General features: G+C 39.4%; 3 protein-coding genes across 3 annotated transcripts; 1 reads left to right on the forward strand and 2 right to left on the reverse strand.

The window, feature by feature from the left end:
• Positions 1-1,267: 1,267 nt before the first annotated feature.
• Positions 1,268-5,845, forward strand: LOC104896639 (hypothetical protein). Its single transcript, XM_010683409.4, has 3 exons — positions 1,268-1,483; positions 2,556-2,768; positions 4,950-5,845. Exons 1-3 carry the CDS (start codon positions 1,315-1,317, stop codon positions 5,669-5,671), a joined length of 1,104 nt encoding a protein of 367 aa, XP_010681711.2. The 5' UTR covers positions 1,268-1,314; the 3' UTR covers positions 5,672-5,845.
• LOC104896640 (sec-independent protein translocase protein TATC, chloroplastic) lies at positions 5,672-23,014 on the reverse strand. Its single transcript, XM_010683410.4, has 4 exons — positions 22,646-23,014; positions 11,811-12,094; positions 8,190-8,480; positions 5,672-6,141 (listed from the first exon to the last, which is right to left on the reverse strand). The coding sequence occupies exons 1-4, from the start codon at positions 22,902-22,904 to the stop codon at positions 5,932-5,934; spliced, it is 1,044 nt and encodes a 347-aa protein (XP_010681712.2). The 5' UTR covers positions 22,905-23,014; the 3' UTR covers positions 5,672-5,931.
• LOC130592021 (uncharacterized) lies at positions 13,636-19,634 on the reverse strand. Its single transcript, XM_057396059.1, has one exon. The coding sequence runs from the start codon at positions 19,001-19,003 to the stop codon at positions 13,865-13,867; it is 5,139 nt and encodes a 1,712-aa protein (XP_057252042.1). The 5' UTR covers positions 19,004-19,634; the 3' UTR covers positions 13,636-13,864.
• Positions 23,015-24,091: the final 1,077 nt, after the last annotated feature.

Below are 24,091 nucleotides of genomic sequence, written 5' to 3' on the forward strand. Positions count from 1 at the left end.
GGAACTATAATTGCTTTGAAAGTGATGAATTCCATTGTTGGTGAACATGTTAATACTCAAAATAAAATGGAAAATGATAGAGAACATTAGTTCAATATTTATGCCATAATTGGACATTATTCGAAATATGAATAGCATAAAAAGAAATACAATAACAAAGAACATTAAAAATTAGTGTTGCTCAAAACTACGTTATTCGTTTCATTTAGAAATATAATCGAGCAATACTTTACCGTTAATATGACAACACTCCGTATATTGTTTAAATCAATATCTTCAAAATAGCCATCATCAACTTTGTAAGTTCTTGAAGGAATGCATTGTAGATCATATAACTCATATTTCAAAAATCAGAATATGAACGATATCCATCTATTATTGTATTGACATCTTCAACATTAGCCCAAACTTCATTGCTTCTATTGATATGAAACGTGAACATACTCGACACATCGTAGAAATAGAGATGCCCTCCACGAAATAGTGTTAAAACCATAGATTCCATATCCAACAAATTCGAATAATCAATATTAGTGGGCCACTTTTCCTTTGGACTATGAGATTGTATAATATTTGTGGAGGACATGGTATTGCTTTTGAGGTGGAGGACGAAGTTGGCATGACAGTGCAAATTGAAAACACGAAAATGAGTAATGATGATGAATGACAAATCGGTACTATTTATACTAAAAGAGAGCTTCGTAAACATGTAATTAATTTCGGCTATTTTCTGAATTGAATAGTTGATTGGCCGAAATTAATGTTGATTGCCAATTAACATAAATAATCATCCTTGATTGATATTTTGATTTTATTACCATATATAAATTAGAAAGGCAAAACCGAAAGTACATAAAATTGGAAAGAATAAATTTCAGCCAACTAGAAAACATAATTGGAGATTATAAAACGACCTCGCCTTTTTTATTCCACAATTTACGGTAATCATCAATTATTACCTCAAATCACCCTAAATAAGACCATTCAATTTCCGAAATTATTTATTTTTCGGATTCCACCTAGGCAAATCCTACGTGGACACCCTAGATGAGAGTTTTACATTTCTCTTGCTATAAAATTGCTCAGTGATTGTGAGCTTGCCACATAGAATTTTTCATTTTGCTTTAGATAATAATAATATAGATATGTAGATTTCTTGTATTGAGTCAAAATAATAGCTACATGTTGTCATCTAACTCAAATAACGCGACCCATACCCAACCCGAGTGATCCGTTAGCCACCTATAGGCTATCGCTAAAACAGGAGACCCATAAAACTTGAAACTTGCATTTGTGAAAGAAAAAAGAGAGAAGATGGGGAAAGGCGAGATGGAACGGCTGAACCAGATTTTAACAGGGCATCTAACTAACATCCATGAAACATTGCAGATTTTGGATCAAACCCCTGCTTCTTCCCTTCGCAAAGTTAGCTGGGATGAGGTCATTAAGGTTGGCGAACAACTTTCCAAGAACGCTACTACTGGTACTTTTTTTTTTTTAATATACAGTCTTAATTCCTGAATATAGAATTGTAAATTTGAGATATGTTTGCTGGATTACTCTAGGAGATTAAGTGGGCATGCCACAAACTGGTCTATATGTAGACTGTTCTGAAAAGAATCGTCAATTGTTTGAACACCCTAACAAATGTGTGTTTTTGTTATTTCTTTTATAGTAGTCAAAAGAAACCAGAATGCGAGATCACTGGCAAGTGACAAAATTGCTATTTCTTTTCCAAGCTATTTATGCTGGTGAGGGTGGATCTTTAGGAGACACAAACACAATATCATTTTTATATTCTGTAATTAGTCTTTATAGTGATTTGCTTGAAAGATTTAAAAGAATTGAAACAGCTGAGAGGTTGAACATGAGTGTGAAAGATATCAAAGCTTATGGTGAAGGGTAGAGGATGTCATAGATTGTGTCACAAAATGAATTTGGCATTATGCATAAAGTCTTGGCTACTTGGCAACATAATCAAAGATGATCAAGGTACCTCAATTTTGAAATTGATCATGGAAGGGGCCTAAAGTTTAACACAATCATTTCACTCACTTTTGAAGGCCATCTCTTGCAAACTGTCATTTTTTCAGTTGCTTAAGGAAGCTTAGACATAAAATAGGCGTTGAGGAAAAACATAAGTGCTTGAGGGAGACAATATGAGCTAGAAAGCTCAGCCCTCTTATCGCATATACGTCTAGTAATATAGGACAAGATACGGTTTTATGATGGCCTTGCTCCTGTAAATATGCATGCTCGTACACTAGCCACACACTAATAGCCATTTACACACTAATTTAGTGACCTCCAAGGGATCTTCACTAAGATTTTGATTTTTATACTTTTTCAATGTACCTCCCTTTTACAAGCATTATCACTTTCTCTATGTAGAGTGAATAATTTCTGCCATGTTTTCAATTTCGTCATGCAAAATAAATAGCGAACAAGCAGATTGCACAGCTGATATTAGTTTACTACTGCTTACTTACCAGCTTCTTTTGCTGTTGTGTATTTCTTTCCTGCTAGTCAATCATTACATTCTTATGGTTTTGCAGCTGGAATGCTTTTTACTGGAGAAAAAACAAAAGTAAGGGCACTAGAGGAAAACATGGAGGCATATTTCAACGGGTTGCAGGGTCTTCTTTTGCTTGCCTATGGAAGTACAGTGGGTGCAGGACCAACTCTATCATCCAATATTCATGCATCAATAAAACAAGTTGTAGACAGCAGCTTCTTGCTATGGAGGGAATGTGTTGCATCTTATGGTGGTACGGTTTTCTTCCCTTCTCTCTTGTGTTAATCTACTCATTTTCTGCCATATATTTATTATGGTCCCAGTTCGAAATACAAGCTATTATGTGCTTTACATAGTGTACAATCGACTAATATGTCTATTGTTATTTGTTAATATGATAGCTTATGAATGAGGTTGTGGGATTATCTTTATCCTAAAGCCAAATTTTTGTCTAATTTAATCATGTCGAATCAATGGGTGGTTACTGCTCAGGATCGCGGTAACGGTCATGGTGATGCGGGAACCGGGATGATGCGGTTGTCGTATCGCCAAATATCGATTCACACCCTGAGATATCCCTTGAACCCGCGTGAACGCGGTTTTTTTACACCTTTATGATGCGGGTAGTATCGGTTCGATAGATTTGAAAACCTTTACGTCATGGGTGATACGATACGATGCGACCTTGTTTTGACACCATGTCATGCGAGATTTTGTTTGATTCGTCTTGATATGTACTTTTAGAATATCAAGTTTTTTTTTATAATTTTTACAAATACAAAATTAGAGATATTAGTGCTCAAAGTTTTTTATTGGCATACGTGAAAAGTGAAAGTGTAACTATTATGTAGAAACATAGTTAGTGTTATATTGCTTGGTGAGTATAAGTCTATGATGAGGAAGCTTTTTGACAACAGGTTCAGGGGACATAAGACCTCCATGGAAGAGTTCCTTTATTGGCCACCCACGTTTCAGTTTCTGTATTACTTCAGGAGGATAAGATAATATTTTAGGGACTCATCTTCCATGGTTGCTTGCTGAGGTTGAATATGCTTTTGCTTTGACATAATATAGCAGTGTAGGATATTTAATGTGTAACATTTACATTAAGCACATGAAATTATTGTTTGAAATTGACTGTAGTGGAGGCATAGTTATACAAGGCCAGGGGAGCGACCTTTTAATTACACTTCAAACACCTTTCATATGGGTAGTAGATGGAGAAAAATAAAAGAGGCTCTCTTGCATGGCTGCTAAGAAAGCAGTTTTGATTTGGTACTGCATCAATATGCTCACCAGGTCACTTACAGCTCATATCTTCTAAGAGACCATTTTGAGATTCTTCTTAGATGTCAAAAACTGATTAGATGATTTAGGACCAAGTTCCTCGTAAGTTGGAGTGTTGTTCCAACATGAATTTTCGCAAGTGACTGAATAATTTGTGGAAAATGTTGCAAGCAAGTTAGATATTCGTAGTCCCCATAATTGTCACGAAGGAATGTTGCATGTATCTTTTGAACTCCAAACTTGTGGATTTGGCTTGAAGTTTGATTGAATAATTTCCTGAATAGTAGATTTTTCTGTCAGTCACACCTCTTTGCACTTTCTGTCTCAGCTGTAAAGAGGGAGGGATAAAGAAAATTGTTACTTGAAATGAAGCTGCTATATCTAATTGTTCCTTCATTTTCATAACAATTTTCTTTATCCTACTTAATACAGTTCGATCAGAAGCTGCTATAGTGCTATTCTTGTGATGTTGTAGCAGAATATGCTACTTGATTTGTCTTTTTTTTCTTTGTTCATGTATTGTTTTTCCATTCTGTGTCTGGTTTTACCCAAAAAGTGCTTGTTTATGCTATGGCGAAAATCTCATTTCACAAACCCTGCAAGCCACTAGCAAATCTAGAAGACGCTGCAGTTGCAACTATTGAGATGCTGTCAAGATTTGATTTTGGATTTCTTCATGGAAAAAGTCCCACTCTACAACTATATTCACCCACCCCTCATATATCAAGTTTGTTCACTGCAGATTTTTTCCAATCTTGTGATTCTGAATTAAAATAAGTTACCCCAGTCCCCATGTACTATTTTGGCTGATTGGTTTTAATTTGTTCCTGACTTCTTGTGTTGCACTTTTTCTGTTCGAAAAAGCACAAATGAATGCCACCAGTGCAACTATATTTTCAAACCCTTGACCAACCCAGAATCCCTTCTAAATGACAAAAGTTGTCCGATAAAGCAAGTTTTCGTTTAGGTGAAACAATTCCTGGACTTCATATTTTAGTATCTGTACACTTGCAGCTTCTGTCATCCTATATTGCCAACTTGCTTATGAAGTTATTGCCAAATGCCAATGTTACTTTGGTATGATTGTTAACCTTGAGATACCAACTTAATGCCAATTATTCAAAATGTTCTGATTCATTACTTCCAGGGCCTCATGGTAGCAGTGAGCAACAAACGACCATTCCACGCTTAGCTGGCACGGTCTGGGAAGCATGTTCTGCTCTTAAGAAGACTCCTGCTACAAATATAGTTGCGATAGGGCGGGCGATGACTCGGATTGCTGTCTCCATGAAGGACGTGTTACGTGAAATGAAGGAACTCGAACCGTGTTCTTCTGATCCAACCGGTGAAGCAGAAAGCCAAGCCCTGGAAAGCAATGATGTTGATGCTGATGATGAGTTTGGTAAAGACCTATCACCTGAAGAGATGAAAGTTGCTCAATTAGCAATTGGAGTTGTGTCAGAAGCAATTATTGTCATCAAGGAACTTATACGATCCATTACTGGATTGCTGAAGAAGGAAAATCTTAGAGATGAGCAAGATGGGGTTGAGTACTTGGAAAAGCTATTGAAGCTTTGTCGTAGCATTGGGGTTCAGGTGGATGAGCTTGGAGCTTGTCTTTATCCACCACAAGAATTCTCGGCAATAGCTGAATCCTGCAAAGAAATGTCCAACTTGATAGATGAAGTGGGTAAAGAATTAGACAATTTAAATGGCTCTATAGAAGCTTTCTCTAAGGGATGCAAATCATTGCATAATGCCTTGGAAATGCTGCAAATAGAAACTTCTGCCTCTGTTGTTGCTGATGCAATTCCACAAAATTCCAGTGATATGGTAGAACAGATGCAGAATCTTGCTGTACAAGATTGATGATCTTTGACAAACTTGTCATTCTTGCTGGTAGAAAATTTACAGTTTAACGAGTATGGACATATACAAATTTGAGCATCTAGTTGTGTTGGATTTGAATGCCAGAATACATTGTAACTTGTTGCCCAAAATTGTCTTATGGCATAATCCATGAGTTCCATCTTGTAAGTACAACCGTTACACATTGATACAAACAAGATATATAAACTATACAAATTTAACCACATTGGCAAAGGCCGTTAACGTAATTTGTTGAAAAACTAGCGCCCAATGAACTTCACCACCCAGGCACCACCAAGATAGAGCCCTAAAAGTGGCCCTGCCAGGAGCAGTTGGGTCAAGGGATCAGTTGATGGTGTAAGCACAGCAGCAGCGACAACAGCACCAACCACAACATATCTCCAAATTGAGAGCATTTGATCTCCAGAAACCAAACCTGTCTGTCCCAGCAAAAGTTGTATGACTGGAACCTGTGAGTTACCAAAGAAAAAGATCAAACAACGGCTTTATCATGAAGCACAAGCAAAAGCCTTAAAAAAAAGCCCAAGCAAGAGTTGCCCTGATTGCATCCACAAAGCACCATAACAATGAGAATCACCATCACCACAACCTAATCAGAATCTTATTTATCATGTCACCATGAGGTTGAGCCTCACCTAGGCAGACAAACCTAGAAAGATCCTCAAAATAGTGGAAGAAATGTGGGAAAAAGACACCAAAGAGAGGAAAATTACGCATACGAACACACAAACTAAAATGTCAAAGAAGATGAGCGGCCATCTCTGTCTATAAGAGAAGTAAAAATTAAAGCATGCAGACAGAGTTTGAGATTTACATCTATAAGATTTGTTGAGGATCAGGGGGTTGTTGTTCTGCTATGCACAACAGAAGCAACTAGATGCACAATCATCTTTATCTAGAAATTCTAGATTGTGAGGTGGCTTATTACTCCTCGAAGCAGTTAATTAGCGTCCAAAGAAAAGCATGTTCAATCAAACACCACTAGAAATCTTCCCGAGGGGGATACTTAGGCTTGCAGCAAAGCATCTACATGTGTGAAAGGGTGGTCTTTATGACCTTACAATAGGTGCATTTCATTTCTCACGCTTATATTATATTATCAGATATTTCTGACCTTTTACATAAAATGTCATTAATCAAGTGTCATTTTGTAATTTTCAAGTGTGTATCAATTTCTGAAAGTATCATTTCTCAAGTTTTCTATGTCATTTGCAAGTATCTGTGACATTTTACATAAAATGTCATTAATCAAGTGTCATTTCCTCCAAGGGTTATTTTCCGTAACTTCGAGATCAGTTTTTCGAGATTTTGGAGTCATTTTTCAAATATTTTGTCATTTATAAAGGTATCATTATTCAAATAACCTGCTGCGTCCTCTTTATAAGTGGTATTCATTTTCGCATCAAGTCAGTTTTAAAGTATTCTGTGTCAATTTTTAAGTGTTTGATGTCATTACTCAAGTATGTTGTGCCATTTCTACAAGTATGCTGCACATCTACGGAGGGTTTGCCCAAGAACCCATAGTAATATATATACACATACATGCATACATATAAGACAGAGAGAGAGAGAGAGTACAAAGTTGAGGACAAGTTGTCCTCATACAGAAAACTCAGATACAAAATAATTCCAATTGCTTCGAATTTGACCAAGCAAGTCTAGCTCTTAAAAGCCAAACCGCCTTATCTCACACACGTATACATACATACATAAATACATACATACATACATACATACATACATACATACATACATACATACATACATACATACATACATACATATAGAGAGTATAAAAGTAAGAGGACAAGTAATCCTTAAACAGCAAACTTAAATAAGAAATTAAGCGAATTGATCCCAACAACCATAGCCAACAAAGAGGCTTGTAAGTAATCCTATCCCACAATAGCATGCACATATCTCATTCTAACCATAAACACCACAAAATTTCTATAAGAATGTTCATCCACATAATCTTTTTCTACTTGGTGTCCCTCCAAGTCCCAGAAAACATACTATAAAGCCATCCAGTACAGTAATTAGAAAGACCTAGGGCTTTCCAAGCAATAGGAAATGCCCCAACTAAAGATAACATGCCACTTCATGAAGAAGGAAGAAATTACATGACAGCATCAATCACCATTGGCTCAACAAAGCATGTAGATGTCTGATACGACAGCCAACTCTGGTCTTTTCTTCTGGAGCTTATTATTAGTGCTATACTGCTATTCTGCCGAACACAAAAACCCACACACTAGTTCTCAACTTAATAAGCCCTCCAGTCTCCAAATAAATCATGGGTGTCAGCTTTGAAGATATTGAACCCACATGCAGTCCAGAGAACATGGAGGCAGTGCAGCGGCAAGTGTTTTCATAATTTCATCTTTTCTCGAACATTTGGCTTAGTCTTAAATGAAAAGCTTTCTAAATTGCATGCAACAGTATCAAGAAGTTAAAAGTACAACTGAATTCAATAAGAAGGTCCAAGAAACATTACCTGGAAAGACAAGCCTGTGCTGAACATCAGGATAAGAACAAATTCAAAATATTGATCAATCGACCAAAGTGATTCAACAACTCCTTCCGCATACGTTACGAAGAAGTTCAATGCTGCTGGGGTGAGAACAAGGTAGGAGAAGGTGATACCAGCATAGAACAGTACAGAAGAGCCTAATACAATAGGTCCCAGGAATCTTCTCTCTGCCCTAGTAAGACCAGGTACCACAAATGCGATAATTTCGTAGAGGATCACAGGGCTTCCAAGGAGAAGACCACAGTATCCTGAAACCTGAAGCACAAACTAGATTCTTGTCAGCAGTCTTGGAAGTTTATGTATTGTACAGACGTAGAAAGAAGATGAGGTTAAGGAGGCCCACATTGTAATAATCACATCAACAGTTCATGTATCACGACAATCAAAGAGAATCCAGTAATTTCAACAAAGATTCTACTTCTAATGGATAATCTAAGATCAATCAATAAGTCCATTCATTTCAGTGTGGTCAGATGTTTCTAATTTGCGCACAGGCTACAAGCCACTAATCATCTTCCACAATATTTAACATACTCCTCGCTCTCTAAATATCTCAATATACAGATTTTAGTTGTTTGTATATTGGAAAATATACAGAGGCCAGTGACCCAGCGTAACAAATTGATAATCACGTCAAGACTGCCTTTTTTCTAGTCCTCTAGGGGAATCCAGCGGAAGTAGATCATGGGTTAGAAGGCTTCTCTGAATCGCATTGATCCCATTCACAAGAATAAATCTCCTGAACATAAACCTTTAGAAGGCAAGCCCAAAGTTAATGACTGACATCATAGTGCAATGCCATAATAAACTACGGAAAACTGCTTACCAGATCAATGTTTTGAATACTCAGTTGCTTGCAACTGAGGTCCACCTGAGCTACTTTAGATATGAATCGAAACTTCTCTTAACATATTCAGTAAACTTTTGAGTAAAGATATCTTCATAGTAACCTGCTCAGGTGAAATTTAAAGGGAATAACACGTCACCTAGTAAAAGTCTAAGTCTGCTACCCTCCTTATACAATATTGGGTCTTGTTTATCTGTGTTTATCCATCATTCAAATAACTCTAAAGCGAAGCTCCCATCTAAAACCAGCAATATGAGCTTCCAGATCATGCTCCTGTTTATGAGTCAATAAATAAATAATTTTTCCATAATGAAAGTAACATCTATACTTCAGGCTTCTGGGGCATAACTAGGGAACCCCCAATCAGAAATACGCTTTTGCTTACATTTGTGAGTCCTAACTGGTAGATTTGATGGTTAAAGATTCTAGTAAACTAATGACCTCCCATAAATAAGAAGCAGTTGGCATTACATCCAAAATTCTATGGGTAATTAGATTCTGCTTCATGCCTTCAACAAGAGGAAGAGGACTCTTCACCGAGGAAGATTGAAGGCTGCCATAAAACTGCAGTCCACAGCTGACAGCACTAACAAGCAACTTATAGAGAACAAATAAAACAACTAAGGCGCAAGAGAGGGGAAGTAGTACGATGTAGCAGCACCAAAATGACTTCAATCACAGACAGCAAAAGATCAGGGTGGACGGAGCAGCTTATCTCATCAGTGGTGGTTCTAGGTGCTCATCACGTGTAAAACACAAGTATACTGGTAAGTACAACGGATGGATGAAAGAAGCTAAGATACAAAAATTGAAGTTATGTAAGGGAAAGGCATGAAGGGGAGGGGGAACTGTGGAATTATAAAAATATATGTAAAAGAGAACTACTATTACACTGCAACTACATCTATTTTGGCCAAGCCTTCTCTCCTAGTGCCGGTTCTTATCTTACAGCACTTCTCGTAAATTATAGACTACATATGCCACATTTTAAAAGTTTGATTTTTTTGATCCATTTAGAAAGATTACATAAATATGCCACCAATTTCACAATAACCACTACATCAAAGCCTTTATCCCAAAGGATGGGTCGTCTTTATGAATCAAGAGTATATCTCCAGACTCCAGTGATCGTCCACAAATATCTTCTTTCTCCAATCCTTATATTTAGCGTTATATGCTCCTGCAATCTATTTTTGTTCATATCCTTTTCAACTCCCACCATCCGAGTCCTCTTTGGCCTCCCTTGATTTACTTCGACAATCCCCATCACCCCAATTCTTCACTTTTCTTATCAATGCATCTTCTGGCCAACTTTGCACAAGCCAAAGCCAACATAGTCGGTATTGCTTTAGCCTCAGTATCTGGACCTTAATCCTTTCTTCGAATATCCTCATTTTGAATTTTACCCTTAGGGTATACCCAGGCATCCATCTCAACATACACATCTTTGCTACACCCTTCTTCTCAATATGATCCTTCTTGAATGGCCCAACATTCAGATCCAATATAATAGTGTTGTTCTAATAGCCAATCAATGATGGTTTCTTATCGATTGTGGAGGTAAGCTATGGTCGCACAATAACCCACTTGCTGTTCTCCATCTTACTTAATCTATCCATTCCTTTTAGGAATTGATCTAGTGTACTTCAAGTACTCACTTAGCGGTAACTCCTTACCATCTGATATGTGATATCAGTACATCTTCTTAGCTTATTCTGAGTACTTATTTGGCACTCCACGCACTCTGTCTTACTCTTACTTAGCCTAAAGGCCCTAAACTCTTTGTGATTCTAAATTATGTCCGCAGCTCCAACATAGTTTTAACCCCAGACCTAGGCTCATCTATCAATACAATATCATCTGCAAACAGCATACCCCATGGCATCTTATCCTGGACAGATCATGTTAAAATTTATCTATTACAGTTGCAAAGAGGAAAGGACCTAATGGAGATCCCTGGTATAATCCAATCATAATAGCGCAATCCTTCATTAGTCTTCCACATGTTCTAACATGTCTTTTTTACTTTATACATGTTTTTAGCTACTTCAATATATTTCTGTAGGATACATTCTTCGTCATTTCCCACCTAAGCACATCTCTCGATTTTAGTTGTTATAAACTGTGGATCTAACACTACCAGCCTTCAAAAGAAGTTGTTGCATCCTCTTAGCTGCAAATAAGCAATCCTTCTCATCTATTTCATCTGGTTTCGTATTTTACGTTGCTAATTTAGTTCCAAAAAGGGGGAGAGCCACAAATTTCTAGGAGAGGAATCTTTTGAGGAAAGATACGGTAGAAACGGAAAAAGGTGCCCATGTGATCACGAGAGAGAAAGGATCGCACAACTATTTTTATTTACAAACAGCAAAAAAGAGGAAAGTGTTGCAACAAAAGAACAAAAGAAATTAGAGGAAGTATGTAAGTTTTATTCTTCGCACAAATAAAAACATGCATACAAATTGCAATTGAGATTGGGAACATGTACATGTGAGGAAACTTTCATTTCCATGTGTTTCTTTCTTTGGTCATTATTTTTTCGAACGTTTCAACATGTTTCTCAAACGGATACACAAGAGTTGTGGAATGTTTCCGTGCACTAAAGTTTGCATATGAAACTTCTATATACTTGCAAAGGAGGCATAGTCAGCATATCCTCATCAAATTATTTTCGCAACCAGCAAATTCATCATTTTAAACGCATGAAAGTTAACGCATGAAAGTTAAGCAAACTCGACCTTTAATGTCGTGAAGAAGAACTCGCCAGGAGCTAGTTGCAGGAAACGAACTCCTTGCTCTTTAACTGGGGCCTCAAGGAGCACGATCAAATCTTTTGAGAAAGCAAAACAGCCCAAAATAGCTGCACCAACAGCCAAAACTGACACAAATATTCTCTGACGAAGCTCCTCTAGGTGATCAAATATAGTCATCTCCGTATCATCAGGTAGATCATCTTTACTAGGATAAAGAAAATCATAGAGACCACTCTGTCTACGTTCTTGGTCAACATTAACAAGTTCATCTGCCATGAGAAAATTCGACATTAGCTCTCAGAAACGTAATGCATCGCAGAGTACAAGCCCATACATTGTTTTCTCTTTTTGGTAAATGAAAGAATGTATTAGTAACCAAATAATGAGTACAAGGGTAAACAACCCATACATTTTTATAATGCTCATTTAGGAGACAAAGGATAGTATTAACATATGTTTACAGAAATAAAAAGACGGGGGACTGAAGGATAAACCAAATAGTTCATGAAACAGCTAAATGAAATAAGAAACAGTAATGCTCATATGTCTTGCCACTACAAATTGCGAGCAAGAGGATCATAAGATTCACAAATTTCTCTATCGCAATGAAGCTACAATGTGAACTACCAAATGGACTGATTACGCTAAGTCAATTGTCGCAGTATCGTTCCTCATTGCTCAGATATAATATATAATAAGCCAATGTTAATTTTTCCTATCAAAGTCATTTATATTGATTTATCACATTTATTAGTCCATATTATCTTTCAGGTATTAGAGCTGTTATCTACATTTCCATAAGGTGTGAGATCCGACAATAGATAGCCACAATCACCAAAACTAAGATTCTTGTTCCTATATGCATTATTAAAACCTACTAAAGGCGAAGGAGGAAATTGGGGGTCCATGAGTGCTAGTCCTACAATAAATCAAACCTTGATATTATAGTGTAATATTAAACCACAAGAGGAGCACTGTGCCATACTAGCCAAGAGGCAAGAGACATAGAGAAGCCCAAAACTTCAAATCCAAAAAGAAAGGAAGTCAGGGAGAAGCAAGTTACGCGAGCAAACTTCAAAATCATGCAATGACTCAAAGAAGAAAAGAAAAGGGAGACAGATGATGAAAAGGAGAAGATTTATTGACTTTATTTTGCAATCTTGATTCGGCTTGTGGAAAAATATGTGGCTAAGCATTCTTCAAATTAGAAAGAAAAGTATATACAATGAGAAATTTAAGTTATTCGAGATTAAAGCTAATCATCCAATGTACATACTAGAGTATACAACAATATATTTCTCAGCGAAAAGGATGAATCAGTTTAGATGAGACAATAGCTAGATCTTGAAAATTTCAAATTCTCCAACAATTAGAGAGACGTGTGTCTCAGTTCAACACTCGCCCCTTCGTCCCTATTTCAACAAAAGGGGAAATACAAGAAAATAAAAGCTTATCATTTTCATTTAGTGGGAAATAGGGAATGGTTTATAAATTATGAAAATTCAAGTAAATCCCTAGGCATGAGCGGGTAAGTGGGAAGTATATCACATGCTATTTCCAAAATGGTTGATTCATCAAGTAAACCGTAACAGAGTCTCTTAAGCAAAAGGTCTAGAATAATGACTAATGAGCATGTTACAGCAGAGCACGCAGGTATTTGAAGTTTGAAGTTCTACTTCGAAAAACATCCTGCCAAAAATAATAAGAGCATAATTTCCACATATTCAGCTACTTTTGTATAGCTATAAACCTAATGAAAGTTATTTGTAACAAACTACTTCTACTCACTGTTACTGTTAGCACAAAAATATGGAAATAACAAGCAGAAATAATGAAGTTCAGGTTGATAATGGTGTTTGATTGATTATGAAGAACTCTATTACAAGGTAAGTCAAGGCTTTCGAGAGGCCAAGATCTCTCCCAACTACACAAGGTAATTACTCAATTTCTGGATACCTTAACCCTTCCTCACCTCTCTTATTTATAGCCACTAGGTTCTTCCTTTTCCTACCCAAGCGCCACCTCACCATACAGCTCATTTAATTCAGAATATTCTCTGCCATTCTCTGATTATCCTCTGTCCCAGCAGTCTGAATATCCCCTGCTCCTCCAGGTGACCGTTGCCTTTTTTGTCCTTCTTTACCCCTCTTGCCACGTCTCTGATAAGTTACCAATATTGGCGGGCGTATTGGATTTGTTACATTACCCCGGTCCCAAACACTCACCTTGTCCTCAAGGTGGAAGTGAGGAAAGCGACGTTGGATTGAATGGAACTCTTCCCATGTTGCCTCAAAATTTGAGGACTGCTGCCACTTGATAAGGACTTCGACCCTTGGAGATGAGGGTGACCCTACTGTGCGTATGTCCAGAACTGCCTCTGGTTCAGCTAACCACTCCAAGTCAGATGAGATGTTACTTGGGAGTTCTGCCACAGCCTGGACCTCCCCTACTGCCTTCTTCAACTGAGACACATGGAACACTGGGTGAAGTTTACTGTGCGGTGGGAGTGCCAACTTATACGCCACTGCCCCAATCCGTTGGGTGATGGTGAAGGGACCATAGAACCTCGGGGCTAATTTCTCAAAGGGCCTACGTGCCAAAGACTGCTGTCGGTACGGCTGCAATTTAAGATACACCCTATCCCCAATTTCATATGCCTCCTGCCTCCTTTTCTGGTTTGCATACTTCGACATCCTTTGCTGGGATTTGATGAGATTAAGCCTGAGGTCATCCAGTATGGCTTCGCGTTCCAGCAGCAATGTTTCCACACTATCAACGGCGGTATGCCCTCTACCCAGGCGAATCAGTTGGGGGGGATCTCGCCCGTAGAGTGCCTTGAACGGAGTGATCTTGGTGGACAGATGAGGGGATGAATTATACCAAAATTCAGCCCAATGGAGCCATGTAGCCCATTGCCTAGGCTGACCCGAAGTAAAGCAACGCAAATAAGCCTCCAAACATTTGTTAACTATCTCCGTTTGCCCATCCGTTTGGGGATGATAAGCGGTACTCCTCTTTAGGGTTGTGCCATGAAGACGAAAGAGCTCTTTCCAGAATAAGCTCATAAATATTCGATCCCTATCGGACACAATTGATGATGGAAATCCGTGCAATCTGACGATCTCTTTAATGAATACCCCCGCCACTGTATATGCTGTAAATGGATGCTTGAGAGTTAGGAAGTGTGCATACTTCGTGAGCCGATCGACCACCACAAACACCGTGTCACACCCCTTGGAACGAGGTAGGCCTTCGATAAAATCCATTGTTATTTCTTCCCACACCAACCTGGGCAACGGTAGAGGTTGCAGCAGCCCGGCTGGACTCAAGTTGGTGGCTTTGAACTGTTGGCATACTCCACACCTCCTCACATATTTGGTTACATCACCACGCATGCCTACCCAATACCAACTCGTAGCCAACCTGAGGTAAGTTTTTAGGTCCCCCGAGTGCCCACCCGTGGGAGAATCGTGATTCTCTTCCAATAAACTCTGTACAAACACTGAGTTCTGTGGAATTACAACTCGTCCTTTGTACAGCAACCTTCCCTCTACCACTGAAAAATATGGGTGAGCTCCTGGATCCTCTTGCACTTCTGCTGTAATTTTCTGCAGTGTCTGGTCCTGTTTGATTTCTTGACATAACTCCTCCCAGTCAACTTCTTGCCTACATTCTGTAGACCCCAATTCTACTTCCCCCGAATGTTTTCGGGATAACGCATCAGCCACGTTATTAGATGGCCCCGGTTTATATTGTATTTCGAAGTCTAGGCCCATTAACTTACTAACCCAACGCTGGTATTGTGACCCTATCTCTCGCTGCTGCATAATAAACTTGAGACTTTGCTGATCCGTGCGCACAATAAAATGTCTCCCAAGGAGGTAATGACGCCATTTTTGAATGGCTAGACAGATTGCCATTAATTCTTTTTCGTAGACGGATCTAGCCTGTGAGCGTGGCCCCAACAATTTGCTGTAGAAGGCTATGGGGTGATTATTCTGCATTAAAACAGCCCCTACTCCGTACCCTGACGCATCAGTTTCCAGGATGAAGGGTATCTTGAAATTGGGGAGCGCAAGAACTGGGGTATTTGTCATGGCTGTTTTCAAAGCTCGAAAGGCTTGGTCTGCTTCTTCAGTCCATCCAAAGGCATCTTTTTTAAGCTGAGCTGTCAGAGGTTGCGCGATATGTGCGTAATGAGCCACGAACTTTCTGTAGTATCCCGTGAGCCCAAGGAATCCCCTCAGCTCCTTCAAATTTTTTGGAGGTTCCCATTCTACCATGGCACGTATCTTCTCATAATCTGCCGCCACTCCTTCTCCACTCACCTTGTGACCCAAGTATGCCACCTCCGGAAGGCCTATTTCGCATTTTTTCAGATTTACAAACAATTGGTTTGCCTCCAATGTTTGTAATACCATTCCCAAGTGACACTCATGATCCTTCTCATTAGCACTATACACAAGTATATCGTCAAAGAAAACAAGCACGAATTTACGAAGGAAGGGCCGAAATACCTCATTCATTAGTGACTGGAAGGTGGCTGGTGCGTTGGTTAGGCCAAAGGGCATCACTAGGAACTCATAGTGTCCTTCATGCGTCCTAAATGCCGTCTTGTGAGTGTCCTCAGGTTTAAGCAAAATTTGATGGTATCCCGACTTGAGATCCAATTTGGTGAACACCCTAGAACCATGGAGCTCATCAAGAAGCTCATCAATCACTGGGATCGGATACTTGTCCGGTATAGTCTCCTTATTGAGAGCCCGATAGTCCACGCAAAAGCGCCAAGAGCCATCCTTCTTGCGCACTAGTAACACAGGACTGGAGAAGGGACTTGTTGAGGGCCTTATGATGCCGGCCTCTAGCATCTCGGTGATCAACCGCTCAATTTCTTCTTTTTGATATTGTGGATACCGATAGGGGCGCACCCCAACTGGATTGCTACCCTGCCTAAGAGTGATCTGATGCTCATGACCTCTTTGTGGGGGGAGGCCTGTAGGTTCTCGGAACACTCCTTGGTACTGCTCCATTACCTGCCTCAAAAATGCGGGTGCCTTCCCTAATGACTCTTCCCCTTGTGGCTCGGGAACTGAGCCACTGTCCAGCTGCCCCATTTCAATCAAGAAACCTCCCTTCTCCTTGCGGATGGTCCGAATCATGGCCTTCAGAGAGATGCAAGACCGATTTAAAGCCGGGTCTCCCTTCAAGGTGACTTTCTTACCCTCATAAGTGAACCTCATAGTCTGCTCCTTCCAATTCGTCACCACCGTTCCTAATTTTTCCAACCATTGGATTCCTAAAATCAGGTCAGAATTCCCTAATTTTATTGGCAAGAAATCCTCATTCAGCTCCAGTTCACCCATCCTTACCTTTACTCCAGTGCATTCTCCCACCCCGAAGATCGAATCTCCGTTCCCCAACGACACCTCGAATCTCCTTGCCTCCCTCACCGGCAGACCCAATTTCTCCACTATCGCCATAGATACGAAGTTGTGAGTTTCCCCGGGATCGACCATAATAACTACCTGGTTTCCATCAATCTCTCCCACCACCTTCATAGTTTTCGGGTTGGTAATGCCTACCACGGAGTTGAGTGATACCTCCGCCGTAGGTGGTTCTTCGAGTTCCCCTTCGTCTCCGAACTCCTTTTCTCCCAATTCTGCTTCGTCTCCCTCTTCTTCGAATGTGAGTAACACACTTAGCTCCTTCTTCCTACATCGGTGACCAATGGTCCATTTGTCGTCACACCGGAAGCATAACCCCTTTTCTTTTTTCTCCTGTAACTCACGCTCCGTCAATCTCCTGATTTCTCCTGGTGGTTTAGGTGGTGGATTTGTACTTCCTGAAGAGTACTGGGTTCCCCAGTTTTTAAGAGGATAAGTTTGCCCAACATTGGGCTGAGTATTAATAAAAGGAGAGTTATTACCTCTGTTTTGGGCCCCCCACGTGTTAACTCCTTTGGTGTCACCTGGTCCATTATACTTGGGCCCCCTTGCTATCCTTAATTTCTCCTCGGCCCGCGCTGCTTGGTCCATAGCTTGATCCAAGGTCAGTGGCCCCATTTGTCTGACTTCGGCCTTCACATCCTCCTTCAACCCATGCAGAAACTGACCCATGAGGATCCTCTCGGGTATCTGGTCCAGTGGTGCTGCCAACTTAATGAACTGCCGGCGATAGTTGACCACGGTGTCCGTTTGGCGGACGGCGAGCCACTGTTCATAGAGAGATCCGGAATTGGCCGGCCGAAACTGCTGGAGTACCAATTTCCGTAGCTCCGACCACCTATTTATGGGTCGCCTCCTGTGTTCCCAATTATACCACGAGAGAGCATCGCCCTCAAGTCCTACCACCGCCGCCTCCATTTTCTCAGCCTCCGTGAGATAATAGAAGTTGAAGTATCGCTCCGCCTTAACTACCCAGTCGTCCGGCTCTTTCCCGTCGAAGAGAGGCATATCCAGCTTTCTATACCGACGATTTCCACCCCCCGGGCCTCCTCCGCCGGAACCACCGCCGTTATCCCAATTCCCCCCAAAGCCAGATTCCCCTCTGTCTCCGTTTCTCCCTTCGAAAGGCTCATTGCCGTTGCCACTCCCACCTGGGCCTCCGGCTCCCCATCCATTCCACCCCATTCCGCCGCGAGTACCTCCCATAGCTCCCCCGGCACTTCTTCTCCACCCTTGTCCGTCATCATGTCCTCCAGGTCCGCCTCCGGATCCTCCACCACCCGGGTTCACCATAAAGGCTCCTCCTCCTCCTGGGTTTTCGACGAAGGTGAAGTCATTTCCTTCCCTTCTCTCCTCCCTATGAGGGGTACGGTCCTCTCCGGGCCCAAACTCCCCCCCATGGAAGTTTTCATCCTCGTTCCCCTCTTGGAAGGAGGGAGCCCTCCTTTGATTCAATGCGCTTCTGACTTCCTCTTGAAATCTATTCTGCCCTGCCCGAAATGCCTCCATCATCCCTTCATGGTTCTCTCTCGTCCTTTCAATCCGTCCCTCTAACCTTTGGATAGAGAGTTCCATACTCGAGATGATCTGTTGAGTGATTGAAGTTTGCATTTCCGCTGCGGCCTTTGCCACTGCTGTCGCAACTTCTTCCGCCACGGTACTCTTGAGGGTGGTTATCTCCTCTTCGATTCTATCCATCCGTTGTGCATTTTGGACGGCCGTGGGTGGTGCCATGGATCTTGTGCTCTGATACCAAGTTGTAACAAACTACTTCTACTCACTGTTACTGTTAGCACAAAAATATGGAAATAACAAGCAGAAATAATGAAGTTCAGGTTGATAATGGTGTTTGATTGATTATGAAGAACTCTATTACAAGGTAAGTCAAGGCTTTCGAGAGGCCAAGATCTCTCCCAACTACACAAGGTAATTACTCAATTTCTGGATACCTTAACCCTTCCTCACCTCTCTTATTTATAGCCACTAGGTTCTTCCTTTTCCTACCCAAGCGCCACCTCACCATACAGCTCATTTAATTCAGAATATTCTCTGCCATTCTCTGATTATCCTCTGTGGGACAGTCTGAATATCCCCTGCTCCTCCAGGTGACCGTTGCCTTTTTTGTCCTTCTTTACCCCTCTTGCCACGTCTCTGATAAGTTACCAATATTGGCGGGCGTATTGGATTTGTTACATTATTCTCCTACAATTACAGGTTTTAGAAAAGGAGAAAGTTTCCACGAATATAGAACGAGACACCTCCTTCTATCATTATGATGGGCACCTTGATATTCAGAAAGCTAAAGCTCATCTTAGTATAGGAGATTTCATGTTTCCTGCACATTTGCCTCTTCAGTCAAAAGAGATATGTAGGAAGTAGGAACAGGATCTTTAGGATGCTAATACCTTTCTCATTATGATGTTTTAAATGAATACTTCTAGCATCATTCTACTAGTGACATTACAAAACTAAATGCCTAGACATAAGCTACGTTATCATGACCAAGTGTATGAGAAAATTTTATAGTAAACCTGCTCATGGTACACCTAAGACTATTTTTTGCTTATTGCTCATCTTAAATTCTCCAAATAAGCAAAATTCTAATCGCTTCTAGTCACTTCTGCTCATTCGTCCAAATGAGTAACTTTTTCAAATGGGCAAACACTTCTAGTCATTTGAGAAAATGAGCGAACACTTCTACCCAAATGAACAAACTTTTTCGCTCACAAGTCTTTGCTCATTTTGAAACTGCAACATTGATTTCAAATATGAAACTAAGTCCACCATTGATGAACTTTGAAACCTCAATATTTGTTTTGCATTGATCAAATTATATTTTCCAGTTCATCAATTTGATTGGCCACAATGAAATAGAAACCATGAAGGAAGAAAAAATTTTTGAGGTAAATGAAACAATGAAGGTACGAGAAATCTAAAACTAGTGTTGATTTTTAAATTATCATTTGCATTATCGATCATCAATTTTTCCCTTCACGCATTTTGGGATTCCTCTCAAATCCGAAATTATTTCCGCCATTGATGAAATTCGAAGCTCCAGTATTTGTTTTTGTCATCCCTTAATTTCAATGAAGGTTGCAAACTTCGAGGAGAGAGAAAAACAATGTAGGAGAAGAATTTGAAGGGGAGAAATAATGAAGAAGAGAGGAAATTGGAGGTAAGAGAACCAATGAAGAAGAAGAGGAGGAAAGAAGAGAGAGAAAAATAAGTGATTATGAATGAGTTAAATTTTGCTCATTTGGATAATTTATTGCCCCTGGGTGTACCATGCATGTACTACAGGGAGGAGCGCGAAGGTGTTTGAAGAACCCATGTATTTGATTGTCTTATGGATTAAAATTCAAGTAGTTCTGAAACTTAATTAAGGTAAATTATTTGCATTCGCACGGCTCCCAGGTTTTCTTTAACAAAATCAATAAACAAAACATTATTGTAATTGAAAATATGATGTGCCACTTTGAAACTTTAATTGCTATCATTAGACCATAGAAACTACAGTATAACTTCATTTGTGAAGAACTTTGTTGATGTACTCCTGTTTCTCCAAGGTCGGATAGTATAGCAAGACAAACAATACAACCACTTCACCTACCCGTCAATGGTGGAAATTAGTCGCAGCCTATGTGTCACATCAACAGAAATTCAGTAGCACATTCGACTTACCAGAGAACATGGCCTGACATGAGTACATCGAAAATGAAGAGTACATGAAGACAATCCCATATCACCTTACAACAAATTTCTATACTTCCACTATCTTTAGATAATTGGTGCACCTATCTGTTTCCCATTCTTCTAGATATCTAAACATACAGCACACACCCCCTTTTAGTTTTCGTTAGAAATAAATAACTTTTTTCTGGATGTCTACTAATATAATACTTCTCTTCCTCTGTTCAATCATAGGTGCACCTAATCATCATCCATTATGTTAGATTGCACAACCTACATGTCTCACACAAGCCCATATCATCCATATGCATTAGTGCATTTTCTACACATGTGCAGAACTATTACACTAATCTTTGCACATCAATGCATACTACATCAAAGACTACGTTGGTGTGAGCCGGGAGTGTTTCAAAATGGATATCGTCCAATGAGTGTATTGTTAGAGTTGGATAAATTCAATGGAGTTCTTGTTAACTGCAAAAGCATCACTAGTTGATGTTTCTATGAAGCAAAACTCTCTTTTGTTAGGTATTATATTCATCATAAAAGACAACTCTAAAATCTATTCTACTGTGGACACTATGGTCTATGAGAATCACATTGGCGTTCTTTAAACTTCATTTGGATAGCAACGAAGGAGGAAAAGAAAGGAGAGGGAAGGAGATGAAAAGGGAGAAAAGAGTGAGCTTGCATGGTCTATAAATTCTTCAAATTCCTATTCCCTTCCCTTACCCCATATTGTATCCAAATAAGGGAAAATGTGTCCCTCCCTTTCATCCAAATCCCTATTTGAACAAACTATTAATATAAGAGGAATACTAATAGTAATAAAAGCAATGTAATAAGGAAAAGGCCAACCACCATCATCTATTTCCACTGCATATATTTCCACATACACCACTTCAATGTCCAACCACCATCATCTATTCCTAATTTGAGCTTCACCTGCCAATGTTACTTTCTCGGTGTTCAACAAACAACTAGTTCTGATGAAATGCCAGACATAAGCAAAAACAAAAAACGGAACTACAAACAAAGTTACATACACGTTCATAAGAAAGGGAAAATGATTCTTAATAACGCTCCTAGAACATACTCTGAAATTCATTGGCTAAAAGGACTGGTGATTGGAAGATTCAAAAGTCGCTACAAGAACATCTTGGGTATAGTGGTAAGCTGGTACATAAATCAACAAAAAAAAAAAAAAAAAAAATTAAACCACAGATTCTTTTTTGCTCTTCTCTATGGCATCAACAATCTAATGCAAATAAAAGGCACTACCCTGTGGCATTGGTTATGTATTAATGAGCCACAAATTGGTTTTACTTCATAAGTTGCCATTGTTGTATATATTAAGGGCGCGTTCTCTTCACCTTGAAATATAAGTTTCAGTCTAATAAGTTCATAACGCACCCCTGTAATCTACTTTTCGCTAACTCCCGCCCACCAAAAGAAGAAACAATCACAGATACTCCTTAACCAAACAACATAGAATTCATATCATTATATCAACAAAAACAACAACAAAAAAAAAAAAAGAAGAAAATCAATTGAACAAATAAGCCATCAAAAGATAATATAAAATTGAATATTTACAATAAGTAAACTGAGAAACTCAAATGTGTAATCCAGAATCAAGCTAATCAGAAGGTAAAAGAAAAAAAAAAAGAGGGGTAAAGTCATTACCTTGTGTATCTTCAAAAGGTGAGCTAATACCAACACTGCCTGAAAATTGATCATTTTCCTTCAAATCTTCAACCGCAAAACAAACGGTCCTCCTACAATTTCTAGGAGATTTTTTAGTAGACAAAGTGAACTTTTCTGTATGGTTTGTTAAGTGGAGAAATTGGGGAAAAATTCGATGCTTTAAATTGAGAGGTAAAGAGTTTAAACAGCAGGCGCTGCTATTGAGATGTAGCTGAGACATTAGAGCACCACCACTCATGCTTATTGCTTAGGCGTCCTCAATATCACCAGAATATCAGAAACAGATTTTGCCACCAATGCTTATTTTGTTTAAATAATTACGGTTAAGGAAGGCTATACCGCTATATGGCCTACGAGGAGCCGCGTGCCGCGTAAATAACAAGGAATCACTATTACTTTTATAGTTTTATGTGACTACAAGGGTGATGTGGTCATTACTCGTTCGGATTAGGTTCAGGTCCACTCATTTTGGACTTGCTTTAATTCTTTGAATAGTGTTTCTTTGATTTAGATTGAAATGAAGTTGTGCCTTATGACGTTGGGTCAAATTGGGGCTATTTCAAGTTTGGTGTATGTGTATGTTGTATGCGTGATCTTGTAAGTTTGAACACCTTCAAATCTGTTTTGAGGATTATATCTATGCATTCTTTTTTTTTACGCAAATGAGAATAGCATTAATTAAAGAGCCATATTAAGGATTAGGGTTTTACAAAACTACAAAAGCATGCTAGTCATATACCAAGTGCCAATTAAAATAGATGACAAATCTTACAGTATAAAAAAGGCAAAAACAAACTAGAAATCCAACATCTAAGAAATACAAACGCAACAGTCACCCACTGGTTAAGAGTTCGAGATAGTGATAACTGGAGTACCCTCCAAGGGAACACCCGTTGGATAAGAAATATGTTGGTTAGTAGAGGTAGAGGCTTCCCCTGCTGAAAGGATATGAATAGGAGTATGCATCACCTTCAGATCAGAATCATAAGCTTTCACAGCATCCATAGAGACAACAAAGTGAATCTTTTAATCTTCTTTCATTTGAAGACCGAATTGAGCAAGGCGATGAGCTACTCGATTACCATCTTTTCTAATGTGTTTGAAGTGAACAATCCAATTATGGCCCAAAAGAGTGATAGCATCACCCAAAGCCGCACTAAGTTCATGATTAAGATAATAATGTCTAGAATTGTCAATCATGCTCTTTAGAGAAAGAGCATCTGACTCAAGTTCCAACTGAGAAACATTATAATTTTGAGCCAATTTCAAACCTGTCCAGATGGTAAGAAGTTCAGCAGCCAAGGGAGAAGCAACATGGAATTTAGTTGAGAACCCAACATACCAATGACCATTACAACGCCTTAACATCCCTCCACCACCAGCCTTATCTGGTCCAATTCAATTGCGATCAGTGTTGAGTTTCAT

The sequence above is a fragment of the Beta vulgaris genome, chromosome 6 (assembly GCF_026745355.1).
Source record: "Beta vulgaris subsp. vulgaris cultivar EL10 chromosome 6, EL10.2, whole genome shotgun sequence".
In the NCBI taxonomy this organism is placed as follows: Eukaryota; Viridiplantae; Streptophyta; class Magnoliopsida; order Caryophyllales; family Amaranthaceae; genus Beta; species Beta vulgaris.